This window comes from Centroberyx gerrardi, chromosome 3, assembly GCF_048128805.1.
Source record: "Centroberyx gerrardi isolate f3 chromosome 3, fCenGer3.hap1.cur.20231027, whole genome shotgun sequence".
In the NCBI taxonomy this organism is placed as follows: domain Eukaryota; kingdom Metazoa; phylum Chordata; class Actinopteri; order Beryciformes; family Berycidae; genus Centroberyx; species Centroberyx gerrardi.
The window spans coordinates 16,456,855-16,484,185 of record NC_135999.1 but is presented as its reverse complement, the minus strand read 5'-3'; the positions used below and the strand labels follow the sequence as shown (position 1 = coordinate 16,484,185).

Genomic DNA, 27,331 nt, shown 5'->3' with positions numbered 1-27,331 from the left:
ACAAGTGAACTCTTCATTGGGATGAACACTGGTGGTTGTTCCACTGTCTGGCCTACATGGGGAACCACTGAACACTGGGGAGCCAGGGAGCAGAGCCAACTTATTACAGCATATAGGGGGCTTATTTGGGCTCATACAAGGCTTCTCAATGGTTACAAAGGGATTGCAGAGAGGGCTATTAGAGGGATCATAGAGGACTTACAAAACCAACCTATAAACTACTTTAGACATCACAGACACACAGGGAGAGGCGTCATGAGGAAACAGAGAAACCATCAAACACTTGAAAAAAAGAAAAAGAGGAAGAAAAAAAAATACTTTGAATATATGAAATAACACTACCAAGGCACAGAGAGATGCAGAGTTAACGGAACAGAGACAGAGGGAGAGAGAGGGGAGACAAGATGGAAGGTGGGCGGATTAGAGGCAGTCTCACTAACCAACACTAGAGGGAGCTCTAACAGCTCATATACCCAGGTATATTATAAAGTCTATGTATGTATACTGGATGTACTATATAAAGCATTGAAATATAGGTTTATCTTTTAAAAACACTGTTCACTGCAGCAGGACAAAGGATACACCGCATGAGTGTGCTTGTATATATGTCTGTATGTGTGTATGTGTCTTTGTGTGTAGAGTTATTCCCAAGCAAACCTCCATGGGTGGAGCTAAACACCAATAAAGTAGGACAGCAGTGAGATTAAACCGATGTAATGTGTGTCTGCAGTGTGTGTGTGTATCTGTGTGTGTGTAGGTGTGTGTGTGTGTGTGTGTCTCAAAATTCATGGAAACACATCTATCGTTTCTTTCTGATCATTAGAATAACTACTGTACGAGTGGGAGGACATCGACATCAGCATCAGCAGGGACTACACACACTCATAACGACAACGTCAACAATAACAACAGCAACAACAACAACATGAACAGAGACAACACACAGATCAGGAAGTCCAGCTAAACCACAATCCTCCACTCATACAGAAGAGAAATATAGGCTACCGTTCGTTCACCTGGAAAATGCATCCTTTGACATCACAGGAATAAGACGCCTTCAGGAAGGTGTCTGTCTTTCTATGTGCTTGTAATAGGATTTTTTTTTTTTTTTTTTTAATTCTCTCTGGTATCTCGTCGGTATGCAACTTGTCTATCTATCTATCTGCCTGTCTGTCTGCCTGTCGGTCAGTCAGTTTGTGTGCTTATTTTTGCAAGCAATATGCTTATCTGTCTGTCTGCCTGTCTCGACTGAGTAAGCGTCTCTGTCCTGGCCAGAGTCTGTATAGATAAAATGATGAGGAAAAACGATTGTGCTTCCCTGTCCACACGGCCGTCTGAGGCTGGGCTGTGACTTGCTGGGCTGTAGAGGTCAGAGGTTGTGTGGGAGCGGCCTCCACACAGATGGAGGAGCACTAGAGCTATGCTGCTCTACAGCTACGGCACCAGACCAAGAGTACTCCCTCCTTCGTATATACAAGGCTACATGAGAAGCGCTCACACAGTAGGGGCACGCGCAAAACTCACGCACGCATACGCACACACGCACGCACACACACGCACACATACGCACACATACACACAAGAGCGCTAGCATAGAGCCTTGGGAGAGTTTTCTTAATACACCTATACATGAGCAGTAGGGGAGAGGGAAAGGGCTCGTCGTGAAGGTACGGGCAGGAGATCAGTCCAGCATCGCGTCCAGTTGGTCTGCCAAGTCGTCGAACATGCTGCCGATGTCATCCAAGATGGAGACTGTTGTCTTTTTGCTGGGGAGAGAGCTGGGGGAGGAAAGGGGTAGCACAAAGGAAGAGGTTAGTTGGATGAGGTGGCAGTAAGTAGGGATGGGATAATATATATAGAAATTGAATATATTGCAATACGAAATGAGACAATACATATCATGGGGCAGAAAAATGAATCGTGAAATTAGCTCCATTTTATTCTGCTGCAGTAATCGCAAATGAGACAGCTTGCCCATCCCAATTTCACAAGCTCTCCATCCAAATTATATTGTTTGCACTTTGTAATGACATTTTCAAATTGCTGCTTACATTCTAGCAAACCAATGCCATTTCTAGAAAGATTTGTGGCTCAGACAAAAACATAATTCTGCTCAGTCATAGTTTGTTCGCATTGAACTTTTATTTATTACATCGTATCGTGTTTGTGTCTAATCGTGAACCTCATGTCACGTATCGAATCGCATTGTGAGATAAGCATATCAGCCCATCCCTAACAGTAAGGTGTAGCTTATATAGGCATTCATGTCCTGAGCAACAATAACTAGACCTGAGAGATACTGTATGTACCTTAATGTTACCTTATTCCTTGTTGTTTGATATAAATGCTAACTAAAATCTGAAAAACTTGGACACACTTGTCTAAATACTCACTCATTCTGTGTGTCCTCCTGTTTGATTTTATGCTCTACAGCCTGCAAAGCTGCAGCCAAGGAGGCGCTGGTCTCCTCCAAACGTTGATGCACCTCCTCCTCCTCCTCTACTATTTCCTCGCCTTGACTCTCCACCTCCTCTCTCTCTCCCTCCTTCCTTGTGTGTTTCCTCTCCATCTCTCTTTGGCTCTCCTCCTCCTCTGCTCTCTTCCTCTCCTCCTCCTGCTCTTTGTGCTTCTTGTCCTCCCTCTCTCTCCTCCTCTCCTCTTCGTCTCTCCTCCTGTCCTCTTCCTCCTCCGCCTCCCTCCCTCCCAGCAGGTCGATGGAGAGACCGGCGATGGAGGAGCGGGGGGGCTTGACAGGGTGGGGGGAGGGTGTGGAGGGACTCTGGGCCGGAGAGGGCGAAGCGAGAGGGAGTCCCGGAGAGAGGGAGGGGGCAGACGGGGTGTCGGGAGCTGGAAGAGGGGCGGCCGGGAGCGGAGAGCAGGGTTTGGTTGCAGGGGTCGGGCTGGCTGCAGCTGGGCTGGTAGCGACAGGACTCATGGCCGCTGAAGCCACTGCTGCTTTGCCTGGTTTGGGCGCTGTCGGAGGGCCGCGGGGCTTCGGGGACACAGGAGGAGGGAGACGCTTCGGCTCTAGAGAGGGGGGTCAGAGAGAATGATGTCAGTCTTCTTATATGACATTTATTCCTCTAGAGTGGTTTTGTTACAGCTGTACTTTAAGGTAATAATCCACAACTTTTTCATATAAATAAATATCAATTTTGCTACGCTCTATCACCAATAGATACCATACAATAGCGATTCAACCAATAGGCAGTTCATGAAAGCTTTTACATTTGCTGCTCTAAACACCTGAGTGAGTTCCTCTTTCCTAGGAAACATCCTCTGCTGGAAGGAAGTGATGCGCTTTATGTTTACAGAAGTAACAACAGCAGTTTTTTTGGAATAAATATAAGAAGTTAGAAGAAATATAAGCAGTTGGAGTCTACATTGAGCGTCTTTATTATTAGAGTATGTTGGGCCAGTGCCTACAGTGAGGGCAAAACGTCTTGTGACACCAAATCATGAAAAACAAGACTCTTGCAGATTGTAAGCTAGACAGTTATCTGTCTGACTTACTACTGAATCCTAAAGACAAACAGTCCTGACACAGGAGCTACACTCTGACACACTAGTTGGCAAATGTTTGGTTGTGTGTGTGTGTGTGTGTGTGTGTGTGTGTGTCTCACCAGGGCTTTGTGCAGTATCAGCATTATCGGGGCCAGGTATGGGGACCCTGCGGGTCGGGGTTGGGGGTTCAGCTTGTGACTTCCTCAGGGTGACGGTGGATGGTTTAGGTGAGACAGGCGGCTTCAGAGACTTTCTGGCCTCCATCCACTCACAGCTCTCCCTGTTGGTCTCCAGCCTATCAGAGACCTCCGACACTGGCCTCCGCCTCAGGATCACGCCCCCGTTCTGCTGTGGCTCCTCACTGCTGGGAGAGTCTAATTGGTTAATGCTGCTGGTGGCAGGCTGTGGTTGGCTATTGCTTTGAATGACACTTTCTGATTGCTCAGTAGTGCGTGGTCTCCTGCGGATGGTGTCGGAGCCAGTTGTCATGGTAACAACGGTAGTAGTTATGGTTGCAGATGCATCAGTGTCTGTTGTCAGAGGGCGTGGCCTCCTTCTGAGTGTTGCTGTGCCATCTGTAATTTCTGACGCTGCTGTGACGACAGTGGAGCGGGGCCGAGGCTCTGGACGCGGCTGAGCTGGTTGTCGCGGTGAGGGGTCGATCTGATCACCAGGGAAGCCCTCTACCGGTCCACTGATGGTTCTGCGCCGACTGATAACATCATCCTCCTCAGATCCAAGACCACCTGAGCCTGTCTGGCGACGAAGTATAGCCGGACTCACCTGGAGAACACAAGACTCATATGTGGTTACACATACTATCCACATTCCTAATATACTGCAAAAACACAATGCTAATAGGCACACACACACACACACACACATACACACACACAAACACCTGTAGGTAGCTGCCGCTGCTTCCCAGGTTCCTGGGCAGGGTTTTGGCTCCGCCCCCAATGGATGTTTCCAACATGGCGGCAAGGCTGCGGACGCTCCCAGAGGCCCCCTCCGATCTCTCCAGGCCCAGTGAGTCCTGAGCTCTTAAAGCTGAGCCCAAGCTTCCACAGTCACTGGCTCGCCGCTCCCGATAGGTTGGCAGCCCTAGTAGCCCCTCCCCCTGTCCTTCCCCTTCCCCGTCGCCCCCAGTAATGGAAGAACAGGACCGTTTGGGTGGCGTTGGGGGCCGACCTTTCCGACGGGGCCGGAGTGTGACAGACGACTGGCTGCGATTGACAGTGACATCATTAAGGGTGGTGGTACGGGCGGAGCTGCTGCGGCACACAGTGGCGTATCTGTCTGTCTCCAAGAAGGAACCGCCAGTCAAACTCTGAGCTCGTCTTCGCTCCTCTTCGTCACTGGGCAAGCGTAGCAGCGGCACTGACGAATCAACCGCGGCCATCTGGGTGGAGGGGCGGGGCCGAGCCCTGGGGGAGGCCTGCTGGGTCCTACCATGTGTGGGGGTTTGCGGCGGGGTTTGTGTTGGTGTGTGGGGTGGGGTCTGTGAATGTGTGTGACCTGGGCGAGGTTTGGCCAGTGGGCTGGGGGCGCCGTCCCTCTGCTTCCTCCCCTCCCTCCGGGGCAAGCTGCCCTCTGAGCCTGTACTGCCCCCTGGGCTGGATGGAGGGGTGCAGGGGCTCAGCGGAGGCTCCGAGCCACTTTCCCCTCTCTGTAGCTCCTTCAACCTCCTCACTCCCAACATTAGCTTCTTCTGATGACCTGAGGAGTGGTGGGGTGGGGGTGACAGGAATGGAGAAAAGGTTATTGTAAGGCAGAAAGGAGAAAAAAAACACAGACTTAGATTGCACAACTATCAGAGATAGAGTTTAAAACTTGCTTACCATTTACATCAGGTGAATAAAATCCAAGTTCCTATATCTCTACTCTCTTGGTTACTGCACCCTGCTGGTGCTAATTTAAATGTAATTCCCCACCATAACGCTGTAGCTCTCTCTACATGTGCTATGTCTTACCAAGCTTGCTAATGCCAATCTCTTGCAGGTCCTCAAGGCTGATGTCTGAAATGAAGTCGATGTTCTCATACCCATTCTGGACCAGCACCTGGTAGTACTGACTAAGACCCAGGTGAGACAGCCATTCTGCCAGATTGGCCTAACCACACACACACACACACACACACACACACACACACACACACACACACACACACACACACACACACACACACACACACACACACACACATATGGACACACACAGACATGGACAAAACGTTCACTGATGATCAAGTTCATGATACATGATACAATTCTTTTGTATTCTGATTCTGAAAAAATACTTTCTTAACAGATTGTATGTGTGTGTTAATATTAATTCATCACAGTGATATTTGAGTGCAGCAGTCTCTGCCACAACTCAACATTTTCTCTGTGTTAATACAGGAGAGCCTTACAGGCTTGTGGTCCAGCAGCCAGTCTGTGGAGGGCAACCTGCTGATCTCTGAAATTAACTTCTTACGATGTCCAGGCTTCATGACCCCAATCGCCGTCAGGTCCTTCAACACAAAGTACACTCAGTCACATCAGGAATTCACCACAGCCACTGTAGGTGTTTCCAAGAAAGTTAACAATTTTCTGCATACGTTTGACATTGGTACATGAGCTGCGTGTGATATGCCTTCAGGAATATTCTGCTTTGGATAATCTCTGGTGAGTGTCCCCTGCCCTTAGGGGGTATATGTCATACCACTGTGTCTGCTTCAATATACACACAAACACACACACGCAATGACACAAACACACTCGGGGACAAACGCACACAGTAGTATTTACAGCACAGATTGGAACACACGACCATGTTTGAACATAGGTATGTAAATGAAGCAGACAGAGTATGAGAAGTGACTGGTTGAGGCTCAGGACTCACACCGGGGTCAGGTGACAGAGACAGGAGGGTCATGATGACATCATCCAGGTCAGTGGGGAGCTGATTTGACAGCTGTGCTGGGCGGAGCCTTGACAGACAAGGGGCGGGGCAGGAGGGGTCAGGGGTCATGACCTTACCTCAGGGGTCATGCGGCTAATGGTGTCTAGATCATATCCCGCGGTGAGGAAGTGGGTGGTGTAGAACTGCAGCTGAAACTCACCCAGCCACGCCACTACTGCCTGCTTCTAGAACACAGAACACAAAACACTACTGCCTGCTTCTAGAAGAGTGGAGAGGCTGCTTCTAGAACACAGAACAGAAACCTGTTCTAGAACACAGAATAGAAACCTCCTCTGTAGCCCAAAAAAGAAAGTCAAAACGTGTTCTAGAACAAAGAATAGAAAACTGTTCTAGAACCCAAAACACTACTGCCTGCTTCTAGAAGAGTGAAGGGGCTGCTTCTAGAACACAGAACAGAAACCTGCTCTAGAACACAGCACAGCAGCCTGTTCTAGAACACAGAATAGAGACTTGTTCTAGAAAAACAGAAAGAATCCTCCTCTGTAGCCAAAAGAATCTAAAATTGTTCTAGAACAAAAAATTTGAAATCTGTTCTAGAACAAAGAATAGAATCCTCTTCTAGTACACAAAATAGGAAACTGCTCTAGAACGCAGAATATAACAGTCTGCTTCTAGAACACAGAACAGTACCAGTGCAATGTTTCCAGGGTGCACAATCCCAGGACAAATTCTACGATACTGCCTACATTTTAGGCACAAAACACTTCTGTTTCTAACACACTGCCGATAGAATATGCAAGACTGATCACTACACGTTTCCAGGAAAGAGAATATTACTACCTGATTTTCTAGAATACACATTACCTGATTTTTCTAGACCACACAGTACTCCTGCCTGTTTCAGGGACACACACTGGTTCTCATTTAAAAAGCAAGATACACAAAAATGTGTTTGAGAACAATGAATAGCTAATATTTAATACAAAATATTTAAATTACAAATAAAGCGATTCTTAAAAACCGTTGGCATGCATGTTGTGTGTTTTGAATGACTCCAATGCCTTAGAATAACAGACTGAAAAACCGAAATCTCAATGAGATCCACTAATACAAGGACAAAAGGATCAGTACTGCTTTTTCTATGGCACAGAACACTGCTGTCTCCTGGCAACTAGAAAACACTTGCTTCTAGAATGCTGCTTTCTTCTAGAACACACACAGAGAATATAGCCTCCAATACACAGAACACACAGCACTACTGGCAGGTTCTAGAGCAGAGTGGCAGCGTGTGGGTGCCTGGTGTCTCAGTGTGGTGTGAGGGCAGGGGGTGGGTGGAGGGACAGAAGGCAAGACAGCAACTGACTCCTCTGTGTCTGTCGCTCTGCCTGTCTCCATGGTAACACACTCGGTCAGGGAGCCTGCAGTGACATGCCCATCCTCCAGGGGCAGCGCAGGATGTCATCTGTTCAGTGGCAACACCGCCCTGGTAGATACCCCTCCAAACCCACTTCACCCAACCCTTGCAGACGGTCTTTCTCTCAAACCAAGCGCTTGTTGAGAAGAAACAGAAGCAACAGAATGAAGAGGCTCCAGAGTGAACCAATCTGTCTTCCAAAAACTCACTTTCCCATCATCCTCCTCTGCCTTCCGCTCAAACGACCGCTGCTCATGGACTGGGCAACTGGAAGAGCCTGGGGTGATGACAAGATAAAGAAAGAAGAGAAAGAAAGGATAAATAATCCAATTAGTGGCAGTAAAGGAAAATGTTGGCATTTGACTCTATTTCCTTTATCACACCTAATTATTGGATTATCCATAGGCCATTTTTCATTGCACAGCTTTGTTTATAATTTGGACAAATGCACCTTCTAAAAAAGGCTAAGGAGGATCAACTGTTTGAGACCTAGGGGTGCCAGGGAATTTATGTTATTTAATGATCCACAATATGCAATCTATGAGGGTGAGAAGTAGTGGAGAAATGTCAGTGATTGTCTAAACATTTAATTAATTTAATCTAAAGTGCACTGCTAATGTCCTTTAAAGGGCGAATACAAAGTTTTTTTTTCTATTTTGGCAACACCTTTGGTGATAAACGGTCAGAGAGTAGCAAAACAGGCATTCACTAATATGAAAAATGCAACAGATTATTACTTTAAGTGAGCTAAAAATGTTATTATGAAGTGTATGCAGGCTGGAGTTGCCTTTATGTTGTGCCTGTGTGAGTTTCTGTGCTTACTCGCTGACTGCTCCACAGACTGCGACTGCTCCATGAGATGCTCCTTAGCTTTTACTGACTGAGACAGCACGGTGGCCAGGAGCTAAAACACACACAAACATGCTCATACACATGCACACACACACACACACACACACACACACACACACACACGCACAATAAAACATTTACTCAAGCGTAATCGGTAAGACCCCAGAGGTGCCTTGTGACTCAGCTCAGCGGACTAAGTGCACATACCATGTAACACTTTGAGTTGGATTCTGGCTCGTGACCCGTGTCATCTCCTCTCTCTCTCCTGCATTTCCTGTCACTTACCAATACTGTCCCGGCAGAGACGCCACAGAAAATATTCTTTAAAAATAGATGATGTTCCTCCAGCATAATATTGGAAACACCATCCAATTTTGCGACATTGCTATTATTTTTAATGTACTAATTGAAGACAGACTATGAAACCAGATAAGGAAATTACTGCACGTCTGGTTTGGGACAGCAGACATTTGTGTTACTCTTCCACACCATATTTCATAATTGTTGATAACATATCTTGTGTTGAAAAGTAATACAAATGTGTGTTGTCTAAAAATAGACGTGTTGAAATTGACACATCATTTTCTTAGAGATGGTGCCACGATCCAACCTAGCAGCTGAGAAACCACTGCCTAAAAATCTAATAAGAATGGGCCAGATGCACAAAGACAGCCGCCTCCTGGACTGGTGTAATTTGGCCATAATAGTCCATCCAACAGTGCACACATAAATTCTGATGGTTTGTGAACTGGCAGGAGCTGCTGATGTTGACATTTACATGGGACGGATAATAATGCCAAACCAGGAGGCCACCATCTTTATGCAGCTGGTATACTGGTCTGAAAAAAAAAAAAAAAAAAAAACAGAACAGGAACTCATCCAGAAGATCAGAAAAGAAACGGAAAGAAAAAAAACTACAAAACAAAACTAACACAGGAAACAGGGCTGTGGTTTTCTTGGTAACTGGTGTTGGTTTCCTGAAAAGACTATTTGTCATTTGCTTTGGAACAATATGCATGATGTTTTGCGATGATACAACAGAAACACAGCATAAACACATATAAACACAAACACATGCACAGAGTCTCTCACCTTGACCCCCTCTGCCTGTGCGTGCAGGCCTGGGGCGTTAAGGCCGTGTGTGTTGAGTCCTGGGGTGGGAGCGGCGGGGTGTGGACTGGGTGCAGGTGTGCTCAGAACATGTGTGTTGGCCGAACTCTGCAGACTGCCGGTGGAGCGAACACTCCCGATGCTGCCCACACTGCCGCTGCGCTCTCCACCTGAACAAACACACACGTGGCAATAAACAATATATAGCGCTACATTCCTCTTGTACATAGTTTCACGGTGTGACACAAACACACAGTCGCACACACACACATTTACCTGCCAGGGGTTTGCGTAGCACCCAGATGTCTTCACTGGCACTGCTCTGCGGGCCCAGGGTGGGAGAGCCTTGGGGGCTAGGCTCTGAAGCCCGTGAACCTGTTAAACACACACACACACACACACACAGACACACACACACACACACACACACAGGCACACACACACACACACACACAAATAATGAAAGCAGATAAAAATCGTTACCACTTATGGTCTGTTTGTTACATTTGTTATAACTACAACTAGAGTTCTGAATCAATTCCTAGACAGACCCATGAGAAAATGTGCTTTACATATTCATATCTAAACATGTATTACACTGTTTATACTAATGCACAGCAAAACACCAAGGGTGAAAGTAACTAATTACTTTTACTCACGTTACTGTAACTGAGTAGCTTTTTTGTCTACTCTTTTAAAGTCAGTAATTTTACTTTTACTTAAATATGTTTTTACTGAAGTATTGTACTTCACTAAATTTTAAATCACATATAATTACCAAGTACAGATTTTGGGGCTCTCCATAAGTATCAGAAACGGGACCATCGTAAATTGACAAATTGTGTAGCCGTTCACAGTGAACAGTCATATCAGTAATCAGATCGGTGATCTGGCTTTACTTTGTGCACTTTATTGTGTAATTTCCAAATTTTACAATCTAGTTTGAGCCAATTTTCATGAGTACATTTTTAATTAGATACTTTTTACTTTTACTTACGTAGATTTTTTCAACAGTACTTTTACTTCTACTTAAGTAAAATGTCAGCAAAGTAACAATACATCTACTTGAGTAGGATATTTTAGTACTTTTTCCACCACTGGCAAACACAGGCTCACAAAGACACACTCACTCACCTATATATTCATGTACACAGATTGATACCTACTCACTGCGCCACCTCTAAGTCCTGTGCTAATAATGGTGATAATATTAATAATGATACTAACAATGATGCTTATCACTAATTGAAAGTGATACTACAGTATGTACCTGTCTGACTTTGCTGCTCCTGAGAAGTGGAGAGAGGAGGAGTGGAGAGAGAAGGAGGAGAGAGGGGAAGTGGAACGTACCCAAAGGAGGAGAAGAGAGGAAGGGACTGTGCGCTGGGGTGAGGGGGAGGAGGGGGAGGCAGATGCAAGGGGAGGACCTGGGAGGGGGGGTATGAGTGTCCGTTGACCGAGGCAATAGGACAGGGGTTGGGCCTGCGGAGCAGGAGGGTGTGGCACTGCTGGGAGGGGGTGTGGCCTGGACTCAAGCCAGGAGCAGGGAGGTGCAAAACAACAACAACAACACAACAACAACTCATCAGTCAACTTGAAACAAAACAAATCTAATAATATCAGAAAATGTATAAAAGAATACTGATCAAACCCAAAATATGAGAAAGGAATACATCCATATATCCACAGGGGAATATATCTATATAAATAAAAAATATAATACCACTGTATCAATAAAGCAAAGTGAAATGTGAACGGAGCCATCACAATCTAGCAGAGCAGGTTGGTTAGATGGGTTTGTTGACTGGGGAGGGTGACAGAAGGAGCAAAAATAGCTGGAGAGAGGGGGGGGGGGGTTGACAGGCCAACAGGGGACAGTGTTTGGTCAATGGACATGACTGACAGCTTGGGAAAACAAATGGGCCGCCTAATGAAGCTGTGGCTAACTACAACTAATGATCATCTATAGCTACAGAGAACAGCTGCTAACCTCACACACATGCGCAAGCACACACAGATGTGCACCCACCCACCCACACACACCCACCCACCCACACACACACACACACACACACACACACACACACACACACACACAGAGCTGTGATGTGGGTGGTCACCTGCCCTCTTGATGACTTCCACCATGTTGGAGGGGAAGTAACCCACACGGTCATTTCCTGTCCGGTTGTCATGGATACAGCCCTTCCATCGGCCATCAGAGTGCTGTTCCAAAACCTATCAACACAAACACAAACAATTTGCAAAATGCCATTTAAGGGTTTCATTCCAAGATGACATAGCCACCTACTCTTGCGAAATGATAACAATCTTAAGACCTTTGTTCATATGTCTATGTACACCTCTAAAATTTTTACAGATAGGATCAGCTGCATCTTTGTTGCACTGAGCCATCAATTTCAGGAGATATTTTAAAAATTAAAATAGATGTGTAGCACTGAAACCCTTCAGTTGTAAGAACAGGACGAGAAAGTTATGTTGTTGGAGAAATGTATGTGGAACTATTAGTAGATCTATATACCGTGATAATGTCTCCAGCTTTGATGTTGAGGCTGGTGAGGTCGTAGTTGTTGCAGTAATCCTTCAGTGCCCGCACCTGCATTGCGGCTGATGCATCTACAAGACAGAATTACAGTATGTTGAGTAGAGTAGAGCCAAAGTGGTGCATTTCCAACTAGTGGGGCAAAGTACAGCAGAAAGGAGCAGAGCACAGAAGAACATGGAGGGAAATGGAAATGGAAAAGGAAAGTAGGAAAATGATCTCTGTGTGTGGGCATGTGTATGTGTATACATACGTATGAGCATGTGTGTGTACATGTGTGCGCCCATCTCCTCACCTCTCAGTAGCTGTTTGATCTCTCGGCTGGCCTGTGTGGTGGTGAACTGGTTGACGATGTCCAGGGCGGTCTGACACAGAGTGTTCCTCACTCCTGCACTGATACCACTCTGGACAGGAGGTGAAGGGAAAAGTGGTTAAACCTGCAATATGCAGCTTTTTCACATTAAAATTATAAATAAAGTGGAGTGGGCGTGTACCATTTGCTGTGTGCACATCATATGGGTACAGCCAGTAAGTGTTAGTTAGTCATAGCAACAACAACAATGGAAAGTACATTACTGTAAAGCTAAATGTGTGGCAGGCAAGGCCTGTTCAAAAACTGAATTTGTTATTTTTTCTAGCAAGCTACCAGTGCCCACAGAGTTCATCAGACGGCTTATCAAGATGAGTGACAAGTGTTGGGACATAACCTTACTCAAGTGAGGAGGAGGAGGAGGGCAGGACTTGCAATACACTTCCTCAAGGCCAAAATTAGCATAATGTAGCTTTAACTATAGTTGAACATTACTATGTAAACATACTCACATGGCTGTGGATGCATCATTCCACTGAAAATTGAAAACCCATACATACAATATACTGTACTATAGTGTATGTAGACAGATAGATAGATAGATAGATAGATAGATAGATAGATAGATAGATAGATAGATAGATAACTTACATCCAGCAGCAGGCGTACTACCTCTGTCTTCCCACAGAGGGCAGCCTGGTGTAATGCTGTGCCAGACTCGGACTGTCTGTTGATATCTATACCAGCCTGAATCAGCAGCCTGCACACACACACACAAATTGGATTGTTGACAACTATAGAAGCTTAAATCTCCTTTAGATAGTAACAGATGTTTAGATCATCATTCTGACCCTACAGTTAGCAGATTGTGTCTAGGTTCTCTTTGACACATAGATGGACCTACTGACAGGCACGCAGACAGACAGACAGGCGAACAGACCAAACATCAAGACAGGCATACATTCAGACAGACAGGCAAACAGACAGACAGGCAGGCAGGTGGACAGACAGACAGACTGACTGACAAGCAGGCGGATAGGCAGGAAGATAGACAGACACTGAGAGGACAAGTGGTTCAGACCGTATGACGTCGATGTGTCCGTTCTTGGCAGCCAGGTGGAGAGGTGACACTCCGTTGGGGTCAGAGGGTTTTGGCTCCAGCATGGCTGCACACATGTTACTGCTGAGCAGGAGCTGCACCACCTAGACAGACACACACATTATACCTTGTACGTCTGTGTGTGTGTTTGTGTGTTTGCTTGCCAACTACTTACTCCAACACGTCCAAATTCACAGGCAAGGTCCAAGGGAGTCTTCCCAGCTGAGTCTGAGATACATGGGTTGGACTGGTGTTGCAGCAACATCTCCGACTGTAACACACACACACACACACAAATATTTTATTGATGCATTTGAGTTTCCTGGCTTGGGAACAAACAAATGATACATGCATCAACAGGCACACATTATAGACACACACACACCTCGCATAAACAAATACACATGGCCACAATACACACACACACACACACGCACACACACACACACACACAAGGTTACCCCATCATAGTGTCCATGCTGAGCTGATAGGTGGAGAGGGATCTGTCCTTCATCTGATTGACCATTGACTGATGAACCTGCCTTCAGCAGCATTTTCATTGGTTCAGTCTTCCCCTGCCATGCAGCGTAATGTAGAGGACGCATCCCTACACAAAAACATACATAGACACACAAACAAACACATACACAGCCAAAGACGCCACCGCAAGAAGACACACACACATGTGCATAAAACACAGACACACACAAGACCACATTAGCACGTGCACACAGACATATACAAAAAAAACATGAGAATATAACATACATAAATGCATGCAGAAACACACAGTACCCCTCCTGTAATTGCAAGCTTATCATGGTTGAGGGGTTTATGAGCCTCAGTGACCCTGGGAGCAATGTTGTTGGGAGCCTTGTGCTCCCGGTGGGGACACCCAAGGCAAACTGTTCTCAGGTGAGGGGCCAGACAAATCACGATTCAAGAAGACCCCTATGAGTGACTCAGCAACAGTGACTCGACCTAAGAGAACCTCGCCCAGAACAGGGACACTGCCCATTCCTGGAGCCAGGCCTGGGAGCGGTGCTCTGAAAAAGCAGTGTGGAGCTCTTACCTTGTGAGCTCACCACAAGGTAAGGGCTCCGTGGCCGTGGAACCAAACTCCTTGATAGGGGATGGTTTCTCTCCTATTCAGGAGTTGCCCAAGATGAAAGGTTCCAGGCGGGTGTGGGAGTCCCCGGCTGGCTGTCGCACAGGTGGAGTTTCTCCCGGTGGATGAGATGGTCGGCTCAATGCGACTGCGTGTTGCGGAGAGAAAAACTGACTGTTGTGTGTGCATACATACATACCTAACAGCAGTTCAGAGTATTTGGCCTTCATGGAGACAGTGGGTGGGGTTCTGGAGAAGGCTACACCTACTGACTCCATAGTCCTAGTAGGAAACTTCAGCACACATTGCCAATTGGTTACCTAGAGGGGTGTGATTGGGAGGAATGGCCTCCCTGATCTGAAACTGAGCAGTGTGTTGTTATCCGACTTATGTGCTAGACATGGATTGTCCACAATGAACACCATGTTTGAACATTAAGAGGTGCATAACATGGTACCAGAACACCTTGGGCCCAAAGTTAGTGATCAACTTTGTAGTTGTTTCATCATACCTGAGGCCATATGTCCTGGACACTCGGGTGAAGAGAGGGGCTGAGCTTTCAACTGATCATTATCTGATGGTGAGTTGGATAAAATGGTGGGCAGCCTGCCGGACACATCTGGTAAGCCCAAACTTGTAGTGAGGGTTTGCTGGAAATTCCTGGTGGAGGACTCTGTCCAGAATGATTTCTTCTCCTGTATCCCAGAGGAGATGAAGTCAGAACTGACCCTGTTCAAATCCTCTGCCATGGAAGTGGCTGCTAGGAACTATGAACAAAACCTGGTTGGTGCTTGTCATGGTGGCAACCCAAGAACTCGCTGGTGGACACTGGCGGTAAGGGAGGCCATCAAGCTGAAGAAAGAGGCTCAGCAAAGAGGTACTGGCAGGACAGAAAAGCAGCAGCTGTGGTAGTTGCAGAAGTGAAAACCGTGTGTGGGAGGAGTTTAGAGCAGCTGTGGAAAATGACTTTTGGGCAGCCTCAAAGAGGTTCTGGAAAACCTTTCTGTGACTCAACAGAAGGCAGGACATCCCCCATGCTATTCTCAGCAGGGGAAGGAAACACTGATTTCGGCATTGTCATAAGGTAGGAGGAGAACTTTAAGGAATTCCTAAACCCAGCAGACACACCCTCTATTCAGGGGGTAGTGCTGGAAGATTCAGAGAGGTCTGAGCCCATCTCCTTTGCAGAGGTCACTAAGGTAGATAGAAAGCTCCTCAGTGGCGAGGCACAGGGGGTGGACGAGATTTGTCCTGAAATGCTGAAGGCTCTGGATATTGTTGGGTTGTCGTGGTTGCACGTCTCTTCAATGTCACATGGATTTTGGGAACAATCCCTCTCGATTGAAAGACAGGAGTGGTGGGCACCATTTTCTAAAAGGGGGACTGGAGGGTGTGTTCAAAAAATTCAGGAATCACACTGCTTAGCCGCCCCAGGAAAGCCTATGATAAGGTGCTGGAAAAAAGCCTCGGCCGATTGTCGAACCTCAGATTCAAGAGGAACAATATAGATTCCGTCCTGGTCACAGAACAGTGGACAAGCTTTTACCCTTGCTCAGATAATCGAGGGGTCATGGGAATTTGCTAATCCTGTCTACATGTGTTTTGTGGATTTGGAAAAGGCTTATATCCGTGTTCCCTGAGGTATCCTGTGGGAGGTGCTGTGGGAGTATGGGGTGCCAGGGTCACTGCTGCTAACCATTTGGTCCCTATACACTCGGAGCAAGAGCTATGTTTGCATTCTTGGCATTAAGTCCAGGTCATTCAAGGTAGGCACCGAGCTACAAGAAGGATGCACATTGACCCCTCTCCTATTTGTGATATTCATGGACAGAATATCAAGGCTTTCTTGGACTGTGATCTCTGATGTGCACTGGAGTAGTCTGCAACTAAATGTGACATAATCGGGATGAGGATCAGCAACTCCAACTCCATGAGGATCAGCAACTCTCCCAGGAAAAGGTGGCTTGCCCCATCTAGGTGACAGGTGATCAGCTGCCCCAAGTGGAGGAGTTCAGGTATTTTGGGGTCTTATTCATGAGTGAGGGTAAGAAGAATCGTGAGATCGACCACTGGTTAGGTGCATCAGCTGCAGTAATGGAAGCATTGTATTGGACCATGGTGGTAAAGAGAGAGCTGAGCCACAAAGCAAAGCACTTGATTTACCAGTCGATCTTCATTACGACCTTTACCTGTGGTCACAAGCTCTGAGTAGTGACTGAAAGAAAGCAATCAGAGATACAAGTGGCTAAACTGAGGTTTCTCCGCAGGGTGGCTGGCTTCACTTTTCATGATAAGGTGAGGAACTCAGCAACCTGGGAGGAACCTCAATGTCAAACTGCTGCTCCTCCACATTGAGAGGAGCCAGTTGAGGTGGTTTGGGCACCTGGTAAGGATACCCCCAGACACCTCAGTTGGCCTGGGAGCACCTGGGGAAAAGTTACTGGGGAAAAGGACGTTTGGGCCGCTCTGATTACCCTGTTGCCACCACAACCCTTGGTAGCCGTGAAGCATTCCTCTTCTGTTCTCTAATTCTTCTTGCTTTGCCCAATAAAGCTGTCCCTTCCCACAACTATATACTATATACTATATACTAAAACAACACGCTTGTTGAAAAAGCAGTGCTTTCACTGTTTATTTAACAGGCATGTTGTCTTAAAGGACCTATATGTAATATATTTACTGTACTAAATCATGAGATGAGAAATGATCATGATATCTTATCAGAGATTTAGGAAACATGCTAAGTTGAAATACTGGCTTCTCCGACAACAATGCTACAGCCAGTATGTTCTCCTTTGACATTTCCCTTCCGGTGCGGAACGTCTGTTTGTGTTTTGGTCTGTGTGATTCCCCCCACTGCCCATTTCGACACCCTGGGTTGCCAGATATGAAACAAATTGGCACGCAAACACAGCGTACTGCAGCCATGGAAGCAAGCAAACGAACTGGAAGTGAGATGGATTCTACCCGACCTAAAAAGCCTTGTCCTCTTTTGAAAAAGCTCCATGACCAGAGCTGTGGTAAAATACGGGTAAATATTGGAGATGCATTTGAAAGATGGAGACTGTGAACATATCTTATCCAACATTTACTATTCTGATGTTACGAGCTGCAGCTAATGGAAAATGCTACCGTTAACAAACTTGACTAAACACAAATCGAGTAACATAATTGGAGTATGGAGTTGTATTAAATGTGGCGATTAAGGCCGATCAAGCTGGCAGAGGATGTCGGAACCAGAAGCCAAATGCGGACTAAACGACGCGATTACAACCTGCACACATATGAGGAACACCATGGTCTGCTGACAAATGTAAGTCACTATGATAGTTTCATTCCCTTCTGTACCCCCACTCTCTGTCAGCAGCTGGCTATGTACCGACAAAGTGAAGCTAATTTGCTAGGCTAGGTTACATACCGTAGCTTAGTAGCTGTACAGGAGCCTGACCGGAGTCTCCGGTCTGCCGTGTTGCAGGGGGCCGGGGAACGGGAACTTCAAGCCGAACGACCCGCGGGGCTCCCGGGAGCTCCGGGTGTCGCGCTCCCCTCCCTCTCCCTCTTAGCTCTTTTAGCCTCATCTGTTATAGGCTTCTTGTTTTGTTTTGGTGCAGAAGTTCCAGCAGTCAGAGTCCTGTCTTCCATGTTACCACTATCTACCATACTGATTAGCTTCACGCTCTTCAATCTATGAAAATGGAAACTGCGTCTGTTTTCTTTCTGTTTTCACCTGGCAACCCGTGTGAGCTTCGAGTCTGGGGAGGAGGGGGCGGGGGGAGACAACTCTCTCCAATATTTTGAATTTGGACTGCAGTATCCATTTTAAATGCTGGGTGTCATTGTTACATATAGGTCCTTTAAAGGATGTGTTTTTTAATGCATTTCTTACCGTCAACAAATCCTATGAAAATAACAAAATCAGCAATTAATTTGTTTTGCTAACAAGTCTCGTCCATGTAGCCGATGGCCAATAAAGTCATGTCTCAGTAGCCATAGAACTCCATTGTATTAAAAAAAACTATTAAAAACACATCAAAGAGCCATGCCGTTGCTCTGGCAGCATATTTCATCATCACGATGCACCGGACCAGCCGACTTTTTCCTCAAACAACTTAATAAGCTGACCGTAAACACGTTGTCGATCTCAGGAAAGTAGTTCTGTAGCACTGAAAATAGTCCCCGTAGTAATGAAGAATTTGTTCCCATTTGAATTTGATTTGGTAATAACTACAATAGCCTGACTTTTCATGGTAACAGTTAGCGATTTTTAAAATTGAAACTATGTCTTTGTGAGCTGTATTTAAAGGTTTTTAGCTTACAATTGGAGCCAATGACTTCCGGTTTGAAAGCTAAAAAGGGAACGTGGGAAGTCGGAAAGTAATTGGAGTAGAGCAAACAATTTGTTGATTTTGTTATTTTCATAGGACTTGTTGACGATAAGAAATGTATTTAAAAACACCAGCCGTATCCTTTAATACAAAGTGGGATGTTATTATTGGTCATGCAGGAAATGCAGAAATGTTTATGTTCATGTTTATGTTCATGTTTTGTTTTGTTTTGTTTTGTTTTGTTTTGTTTTGTTTTGTTTTGTTACGGCCAATATACATATCCAGGCTTTGTGCCTGTTTCATAGTAAGAGTAAGTTGTAATGGCACTGTTATTCTGTGAGTCTGTGTGTATTTTCACCTTTATGGTCTTTAATGTCCACTGCTGCCTGGGCCTCTAACAGCAGAGAGATCAGCTCCTTGTTACCACTCAGAGCAGCATAGTGCAGCGGCGACAACCTTCACACACACACACACACACACACACACACACACATCTTATGTATACATATACATTTCTATACATAGTATAATAGCAGAGCACAACTTTACCATAATAATCTCCACTGTGGAGCAGCTCCGCCCCTCAGCTCTGTGAGGGGAGGGAGGGGGCAAATGACCTACTTCCATTAATAAGCAATCTCTCCACCCTGGAGCCGAGCGTGCACACAGTGTGTCTCTGTGTGTGTGTCTAATGGATCCCTGGTGAATATAAGGGCTGCCCCCTGGAGTCAAATCAACGAATCATCAGTCATTAGACAAGGAGTTGAGTCCAATTATCTGATTCCAATCAACATAAAACAAGATCTTTATTATCTGATGCAGCCAATTGGAACAGAAACACAAACCATGCGTGTGCACATAAAAAGCCTAACCAATCATTAGTCTAAAGATAGCCAAAATTCATAGTTGTACATTTAGAGTTGACAAAGAAATATATCTGAGCAAATCAAGAATTGGAAAATGTTTGACTTCCTTTAAGCTAACTACAGTTTTAAAGTTGAATTATTCAGCTGGCAATAATGTTTAAAAGGCAAATTTAAGCTGGAGGTAATATGTGTATAGTTTATTGAGGATAAATTTGTCTTTATGCGTGGCCCCCTCAAAACTAACTGTCTGCTACGAAGCCTCAGGGGCTTATAGGGTTTCAGTGTCTTGCTCAAGGACACTTCAGCACTGTGGATTCTTCCTGTCACAGGGGCTTGAATGTGAGCTCTCTGGTTGAAGTCTGGTCTCCCAAATCACTACGCCACCCTGCTACCCCTTTGTTGTTGTGTCCCAAAACACCGCTGAATTTTTATATAGTGTACAGTTGCTAAAAATCAATCAAGCGAGCAAATCAATCTAATTTTGAGTCGGAGCTTCAAGAGTGTAGTTACTATGCAATGTAATTAATTGAATTGTTCTTTTTATTACTCTCTCATGCTTCCTTCTGAGAAGAACTCAATGGCTTGATGTAACAGCAAGAAGGAAGGAAGGAAGGAAGGAAGGAAACATAACAGAATAGCAGAAGAAGAGGAAAAGGAAACAAAGAAGAAAGCATGACTGTGGAGGTATGGAAAGAGAACATGAAATAGAGGATAACTAGTTCCTCACCCGTCTGGGTCCTGGATGTTGACATTCACCCGCTTTGCTGCTCCTAGCAGCTCTGAAACACAGACACACACACACAGACACACACAGACACACACACAGACACACACACACACACACACACACACACAGACAGACAGACAGAAAAAAAGATATGTCAATAATTCTGAAATCTAAGACTGACTGCAAATTGGCTATTTGTATTTTAAAAACATTCCAAATTTAAAACCATTCAAAATTTAGTGCTTAAATTATTAAAATATTCCAATACTCCATTCCTTGAAGGTACAGTTGAAGGCTACATTTGAACACCTGTAAGCGCTCTAAAGCCCCTCCCTGCCTTGTAACAGTCTCTTGACCTCAACAGCAGAGGTCAGAGTGACAAGGGAAGGAAAAGGGTCGACCGACAGAAAAGTTATTCTGGCACACTCACCGGGAATTTTTAATTATCAGATACATTTTTAATTATTATTATACATCAGGTGTATCTTTAATTATTGATACATTTCAACCGATGTCAAATGTTTAACAGTAGAGCCAGGTTTATCTAAACTTCCAACATTGAAAATCCAAATTAGACTGGATGGAGTGTTTCAGATTGTGTTTTGAACGAGCTTTAGTCATTCAAAGCTTTCACTGAATTTTAGTGTTCCAAACTTTATTTTTGCAACTCTCTATTTCCGAGGGTACAGGACAAAGTTTTACTGTTTGCCCTCTTATTGGTAAGTGTGGTGGCTATGGGATTATCTATGAAGAAGCAGAATGTGTGTGTGTGAGAAAGAGATAGATTGTGAGAGGTCGTGCATATACAGACAGATGTGTGTGTGTGTGTGTGTGTGTGTGTGTGTGTGTGTGTGTGTGTGTGTGTGAGATAACCTCGATCTTTGACAGAGCATCAGGAGGAGGAAGATATCAGACAGCAGGATGACCAGCAAGGAGCACACATGTATGCACACACATATACATACATTGACAGACCCTCATAAAAACCAACACACACACACATGCACACACACACACACACACACACACACACACACACACACTCAAAAACACACAGGAAAGGCGGCTTGTTTTTCTCTTTTTTTTGCTCAAACCCTCATAATCCACAGGCTGTAATCTGTAGCTGGTCTGTAATCTGGGGAAAAGCTTCTCCCTCTCCCTGCAGCTCTATCCCCACTTCATCCCTTCATCCCGCTCTCACACTCTAATTTCCCCTGTAATTTGCTAAAGAGAGTGTGCTGATTGGTAGTTCTGTAGTTCTGTTTACACTCTACATCTGACAACATCACTCTCTTGCTTGTGTGTTTGTGTATGAGTGTGTGTGTGTGTGTGTGCACGTGCGTGTGTGCATGCGTAGGTTTTCCGGTCTATCTTGGATTAAAAGTAAGACCCACCCCTTCCCCCAGCAGGCAAATCACTGAGCCTGGATATCTGTGTCACCATCAGCCTATCAGAGAGGCACATGAACCTGAACCAGACACTTTTGATAGGGCCATGACATTCAACTCCCGGCCCACACTTGTCCTATTATCCTTTTTTTCAATGGATTTTCTTTCTTTCAGTACATTTAAGTCTGGACCTGGGCACTGCTGACAATGCTCCCACACTGACCCAAGATTCATATTTTATATTTAAATAATATTTTATTAAAATACTGCAATGCTGTTGACTAAGTTAAGATATCATTCTGCCAAACAATTAATTCTTCCTTTTGTTTCACACTGATATTGCTATCAAAAATAAATTTTCACATGGAAAGTTGTATTTGTGTCCTTTATAATCCCAGTTGTATAAAATATCTTCATTTGCTACCTTAAATGTCAGATGTATTTTACTTCCCTAATCTTAACTATTTGTTTAGGAGTGTTGCATAAAGTTTCTCAAATGGTGTCCTTAGCCAAGGGTGTATATTTTAGTGTTTTACATTAATTTTAGCTATAACACAGGAACTGAGTCCTAGTTGCCATAGTAACCACCGTCATTCTCACAGACTGTCAATTACTTGGTTTGCTATGCTAATATTTTGCAACATCTTAAAAACTCCCTCAGGTTGCAACAAACTAGTGGCTACTGGCTTGCAGGCTTTCAGAAACTAGCGAAGTGGATTTCCAAACCACAGGAGAGGGGAAAGGAAAGGAGTTCTCAGGGATTCTCATCGCCAGCAGCAGTGAAACCCATTTCCACCACTTCCGACTCAGTCTGTCATCATGCATTTTGACTTTCAATGAAACGTGTAACACAAAACAATTGCTGTCATTGGCATTTCTTCCTGTTTCTGTTTTCAGACAGCTGCACAACCGTGTAAAAGTGATTTCATTCAGGATCACAAAAAGGCCAGGAATTATGTTCCACATCTGTGATGTCAAAAATACAAAATGATAGCTGACAAACTCATGTTAGCACCGCACCTGCTAATATTTTCTCCTTTCATTTTCTCCATCTCCTTCACATAGCCAATTTTGAGAGTGCCAAAGAGTTGCTGTGCACCTTTCTGCACAACAAATACACCATTTCTATCTATGACCATAATATATCTGCTGGGATTTGATAGGGTTGTTGATCAACACCAATGACTCAACGATTACCTCACCATTTGATTTCCCACTTTCAAAAACTCACTTTCCAGCCTGTACTCTGTCTTGAACCCCCTACCTGCATTTTCAACTGCTCAAAGATGCAGGACAGTGCTACAAGAAAGCGACCAGTATCGCAACACACTTCGTTCCCAAGCCAAAAAAGCAATTGACAAAGTAGTATTATTTTGTATTGTGATGACCTCTCCACTGAATGTAATTGAATCTAATCACTGAAAAATCACTGAATCTTATTAGCTAGTTTACTCGTTTACTACATGACTTCTATATTCCTGTCCATTATAGGCCACTGTAAGCTGTGCCAGAGCCTTGTCACTGTTGATGCAGTTCCTTGGCCGCCGATAGAGGTCAATAAAAGTCTTAAATGACTTAATGCCACTTTAAGTTGCTTGATGCAACATTAAAAGATACAATTACGATAAGGATGTTCTCTTATCTGCAAGATAAAGAGTTTTATGCAACTCAATCAAAGATAAGGAAACCATTACCAAACGATTTAGGAAAAAGCTTTACTTAAGTTTTTTTTATGCAAGCAGACATTGGCCTTTAAGATATTCTTTTTTAAAATATTGTACCAGAGCCCCACCATGTCTCAGTCTGAACTAATTCCTTCAAGCTCCAGAGAATCACTTATGGGACAACACACTGATAGAGGGCATTCTGTAACAGGGAAGTGTGAGTGCAGACGACGCAGCTAGACTGTAGTGCTCGATTATTTAAATCATCACTACACCTTTTGAACTTACAAAATATGAATATTTCCATATGAGATCCCGTTGACACTTCAAGGAAAAACATTTTCAGGCAGTCCTCCTTGTGTATTTATTATTACTTTATTTAGAGAGTGGAGAAGGGACCACACACAGTCCCACAGTCCCACACAAGGGGTGCATACACACACCAGGACCCTGTCAAATGGCTGCGGCCTGACCACTGCTTACCCTATTCTTATGATTGCATTACATCACATTTTGACAAGCAAAAATCCAGTGAACAGCAAACAGCCGCAGCCAATAAACTGTTAACAATGCATCGCATCTGCAATATTGCCATACTACATGGAACATCATTAGAACACTATTAATAATACAAACCCAGTCAATCACATGATTAACACCTAGTCTGTAAATGTGTGTATGCATGTGTGTGTGTGTGTGTGTGTGTGTGTGTGTTGTGGGGTGTTTGTGTGCTGCGCAGACACGGCAGAGATTTTCAAGCAGAGAAACCTGGCTGCCTGTTTAATTATTCAAACATAAACCTGGTATCATGCAGTCACACACACACACACACACACACACAATTTGACACTGACAGGATTAGACCACTGACTATGTACTTCACACACTGTCCATAAGTCTCTCTTTAACCTCCTCCATCACTTCCTCTCTTCTCTTTCCCTCCCTCCTTCCCTTTACCTCCCTCTACCCCATCTCGATTTTTCCCTCCCACTGTTCCGCTCACTCACTCTTTTCTCTCCCTTTCTGCACCCCCCCCCCCCCCCTCTCTCTCTCTCCCTCTCTCTCTCTCTCTTTCTCTTTGTCAGTGTGCAGTGGACTGAACACTCAGAGCTGATCTGTTCTGGCATTTGAGGAGAAGCATTTTTCTTTTCCATGGCACTGCAGGAATGTTCAGAGACAAACATACACACACACGCACATACACTCATGAGGAGAGGAGAGGAGAAGAGGGGAGAGGAGTGGAAAGGGGGAGAGAGGAGAGGAGGAGAGGAGAGGAGAGAGGAGAGGAGAGGGGCGAGGAGAGCGGTGATGAAATGGGAGAGGAGGAGAGCAGTTTCAAGGCTGTAATTGAAATCTAATTATCACCTCAAGTCCCAGCTGACACCACGTCAAACACACACGCACTCACACACACACTCACACACATGCACCATTCAAACACCACACATGCACACGCATGCAAATGTCTGCACGTGTACACTTACGATCACCACATTATTACCACTAACATCTGGCGTCTTCACACACCAATAATCCCCTGTCCCGAGAGCAGTATAGGACCTTAGTGTACTTCCACCTCTCTCTCTCTCTCTCTCTCTCTCACACACACACACATGCATTCGCTCTCTTGCGTGCACACACACACACACACATAAAAATACACACAATATGTAGCAAAAACATCAAGTCCAACATTACTTATTTTGAATTACATGCAGATGATTCCCAAGCACTATTATCACACATGTGCAACGTCATCACTATCACACACACTCAACGTCATGACACAAACATACACTCTCACACACTTAAGCACATGCATGCATGCACGCGCGCGCGCGGGCGCGCGCACACACACACACACACACACGCACATTTACACACACATTTAGTCTACATGACATCACATCGGATTTGGCCTGCACCGTCCTGACCTGGTAATGACGCGTAATGACGGTGTGTGTGTGTGTGTGTCTGTGTGTGTGTGTGTGTGTGTGTGTAGCCTATGTGTGCGCGCGGTAGAGACAGAGAGATGGAGGGCTATACTGACTGGCTTTCCCCGGCCGAGGTCTCTGTAGAAGCCGCTGCGCTGTCAGCAAGTCCTCGGTCTTCACCGCCTGGAGCAGCTCCTGGTCTTTCCCCATGTCCCCTCCGTCCTCCCTCCGTCCGCTCGGTCCCCCTCTCTGCCTCTGAGCGCCCCTCTCTCCTCCGTTAATCCGCTGCTACATCCTGCTGCCGCTCCAGGCCTCCTGCTGTAGCTGAGGCACGGAGGGATGGATGCCGGGACTGGGATGCTCCGATTCGGCCAGGAGTGCAGCGCAAGTCCCGCTGTGTTTAACCCCCCGACCCGCACCGAGCACCGGACCTTGCTCTCTATCCGTTGGATCTCCGTTGGCTCCCCCCTCTCGGAACACTCGCGACAGATTCCACAGATTTTATCCGCGTGACGATTTCACCGGGTCTACGTGCGTGCCGTGCGTGAAAACGGTGGAGCTCGAGCGCCCTCTTATATCCTGGGTCAATTCCGCCCCGCTGAAATCTCACGAGCCCTCTAGCCGCAGAATAAATGCGGGCCGCTGATGTTTAACGTGTGACCACCGTCGCCGTGGTGGCTCAGCTCGCGCCAGCGCACACACACACACACACACACACGCACATACTCACACGGTATTACATAAACACGAGCCAGTTGTGCGCGCGCCACTCCAGTTGTTGTAATCCCCGTACAGGAGTGATGTGAACAACGCGCGCGCGTGCGTGTATGTGTCTGTGTACGTGTATGCACAAGTCGGGAGTGAGAGAGGTCGTTTGAGATTTAATGCACTGTGCCGCGTGCAAGGGGTGCACTCTGAGCGCGGGACAGAGGGAGGCAGGGTCCGGGACCGCGCGGACCCATGGGACACTCAGCATCATCACCCTGTCTGTCACTGTACAGACAGACAGACAGACAGACAGAAAGACAGACAGACAGACAGACAGACAAATAGATAGATAGATAGATAGATAGATAGATAGATAGATAGATAGATAGAATCAGTAATAGTAGTGTGCAGTAACAGTAGTAATATAAATACTTTGGTGAAGAAAGATTGTTGTAGAAATACAACAATCTGATAGTTTGTACAGTTGACTGAAACAACAGCCTGTCAGTCTGGATGTATTTACTTGCTGCTTATCGGCAGGGCAGGCAGGTCTATGTGTGTCACAATCACGATGCTTTTATTTCTACATGAATAAGGTTAGTGAGATGGAGAGATAGTTTGAGGACAGAAAAAGTATGTGTGTATGTGAGTGTGTGTGTGTGTGTGTGCGTGCGTGTGAGTGCGTGCGTGCATGTAAGTATTTGTGTCCCTGGTGCAGGGCTAATTTAGACTAAAGGGGCCACTGCCAGTCAGATTTAGGGCAGGAAGTGGAACAGATGACAGAAGACTGAGTGGTGCTTTTGTGTATGTGCGTGGATTTGTGTGCGCACAAACGCAGGTGTGTGTGTGTGTGTG

General features: G+C 45.5%; 1 protein-coding gene across 1 annotated transcript; it reads right to left on the bottom strand.

Moving 5' to 3' along the window:
• Window positions 1-1,646: 1,646 nt before the first annotated feature.
• LOC139923677 (caskin-1) lies at window positions 1,647-25,978 on the bottom strand. Its single transcript, XM_071914493.2, has 22 exons — window positions 25,885-25,978; window positions 20,783-20,834; window positions 19,548-19,645; window positions 14,218-14,363; window positions 13,932-14,027; window positions 13,739-13,860; window positions 13,309-13,417; window positions 12,643-12,751; window positions 12,327-12,421; window positions 11,908-12,022; window positions 11,058-11,312; window positions 10,064-10,162; window positions 9,770-9,957; window positions 8,648-8,729; window positions 8,035-8,102; window positions 6,528-6,635; window positions 5,918-6,019; window positions 5,478-5,616; window positions 4,406-5,223; window positions 3,624-4,287; window positions 2,394-3,027; window positions 1,647-1,778 (listed from the first exon to the last, which is right to left on the bottom strand). The coding sequence occupies exons 1-22, from the start codon at window positions 25,976-25,978 to the stop codon at window positions 1,682-1,684; spliced, it is 4,290 nt and encodes a 1,429-aa protein (XP_071770594.1). The 3' UTR covers window positions 1,647-1,681.
• Between the last annotated feature and the right edge of the window lie 1,353 nt (window positions 25,979-27,331).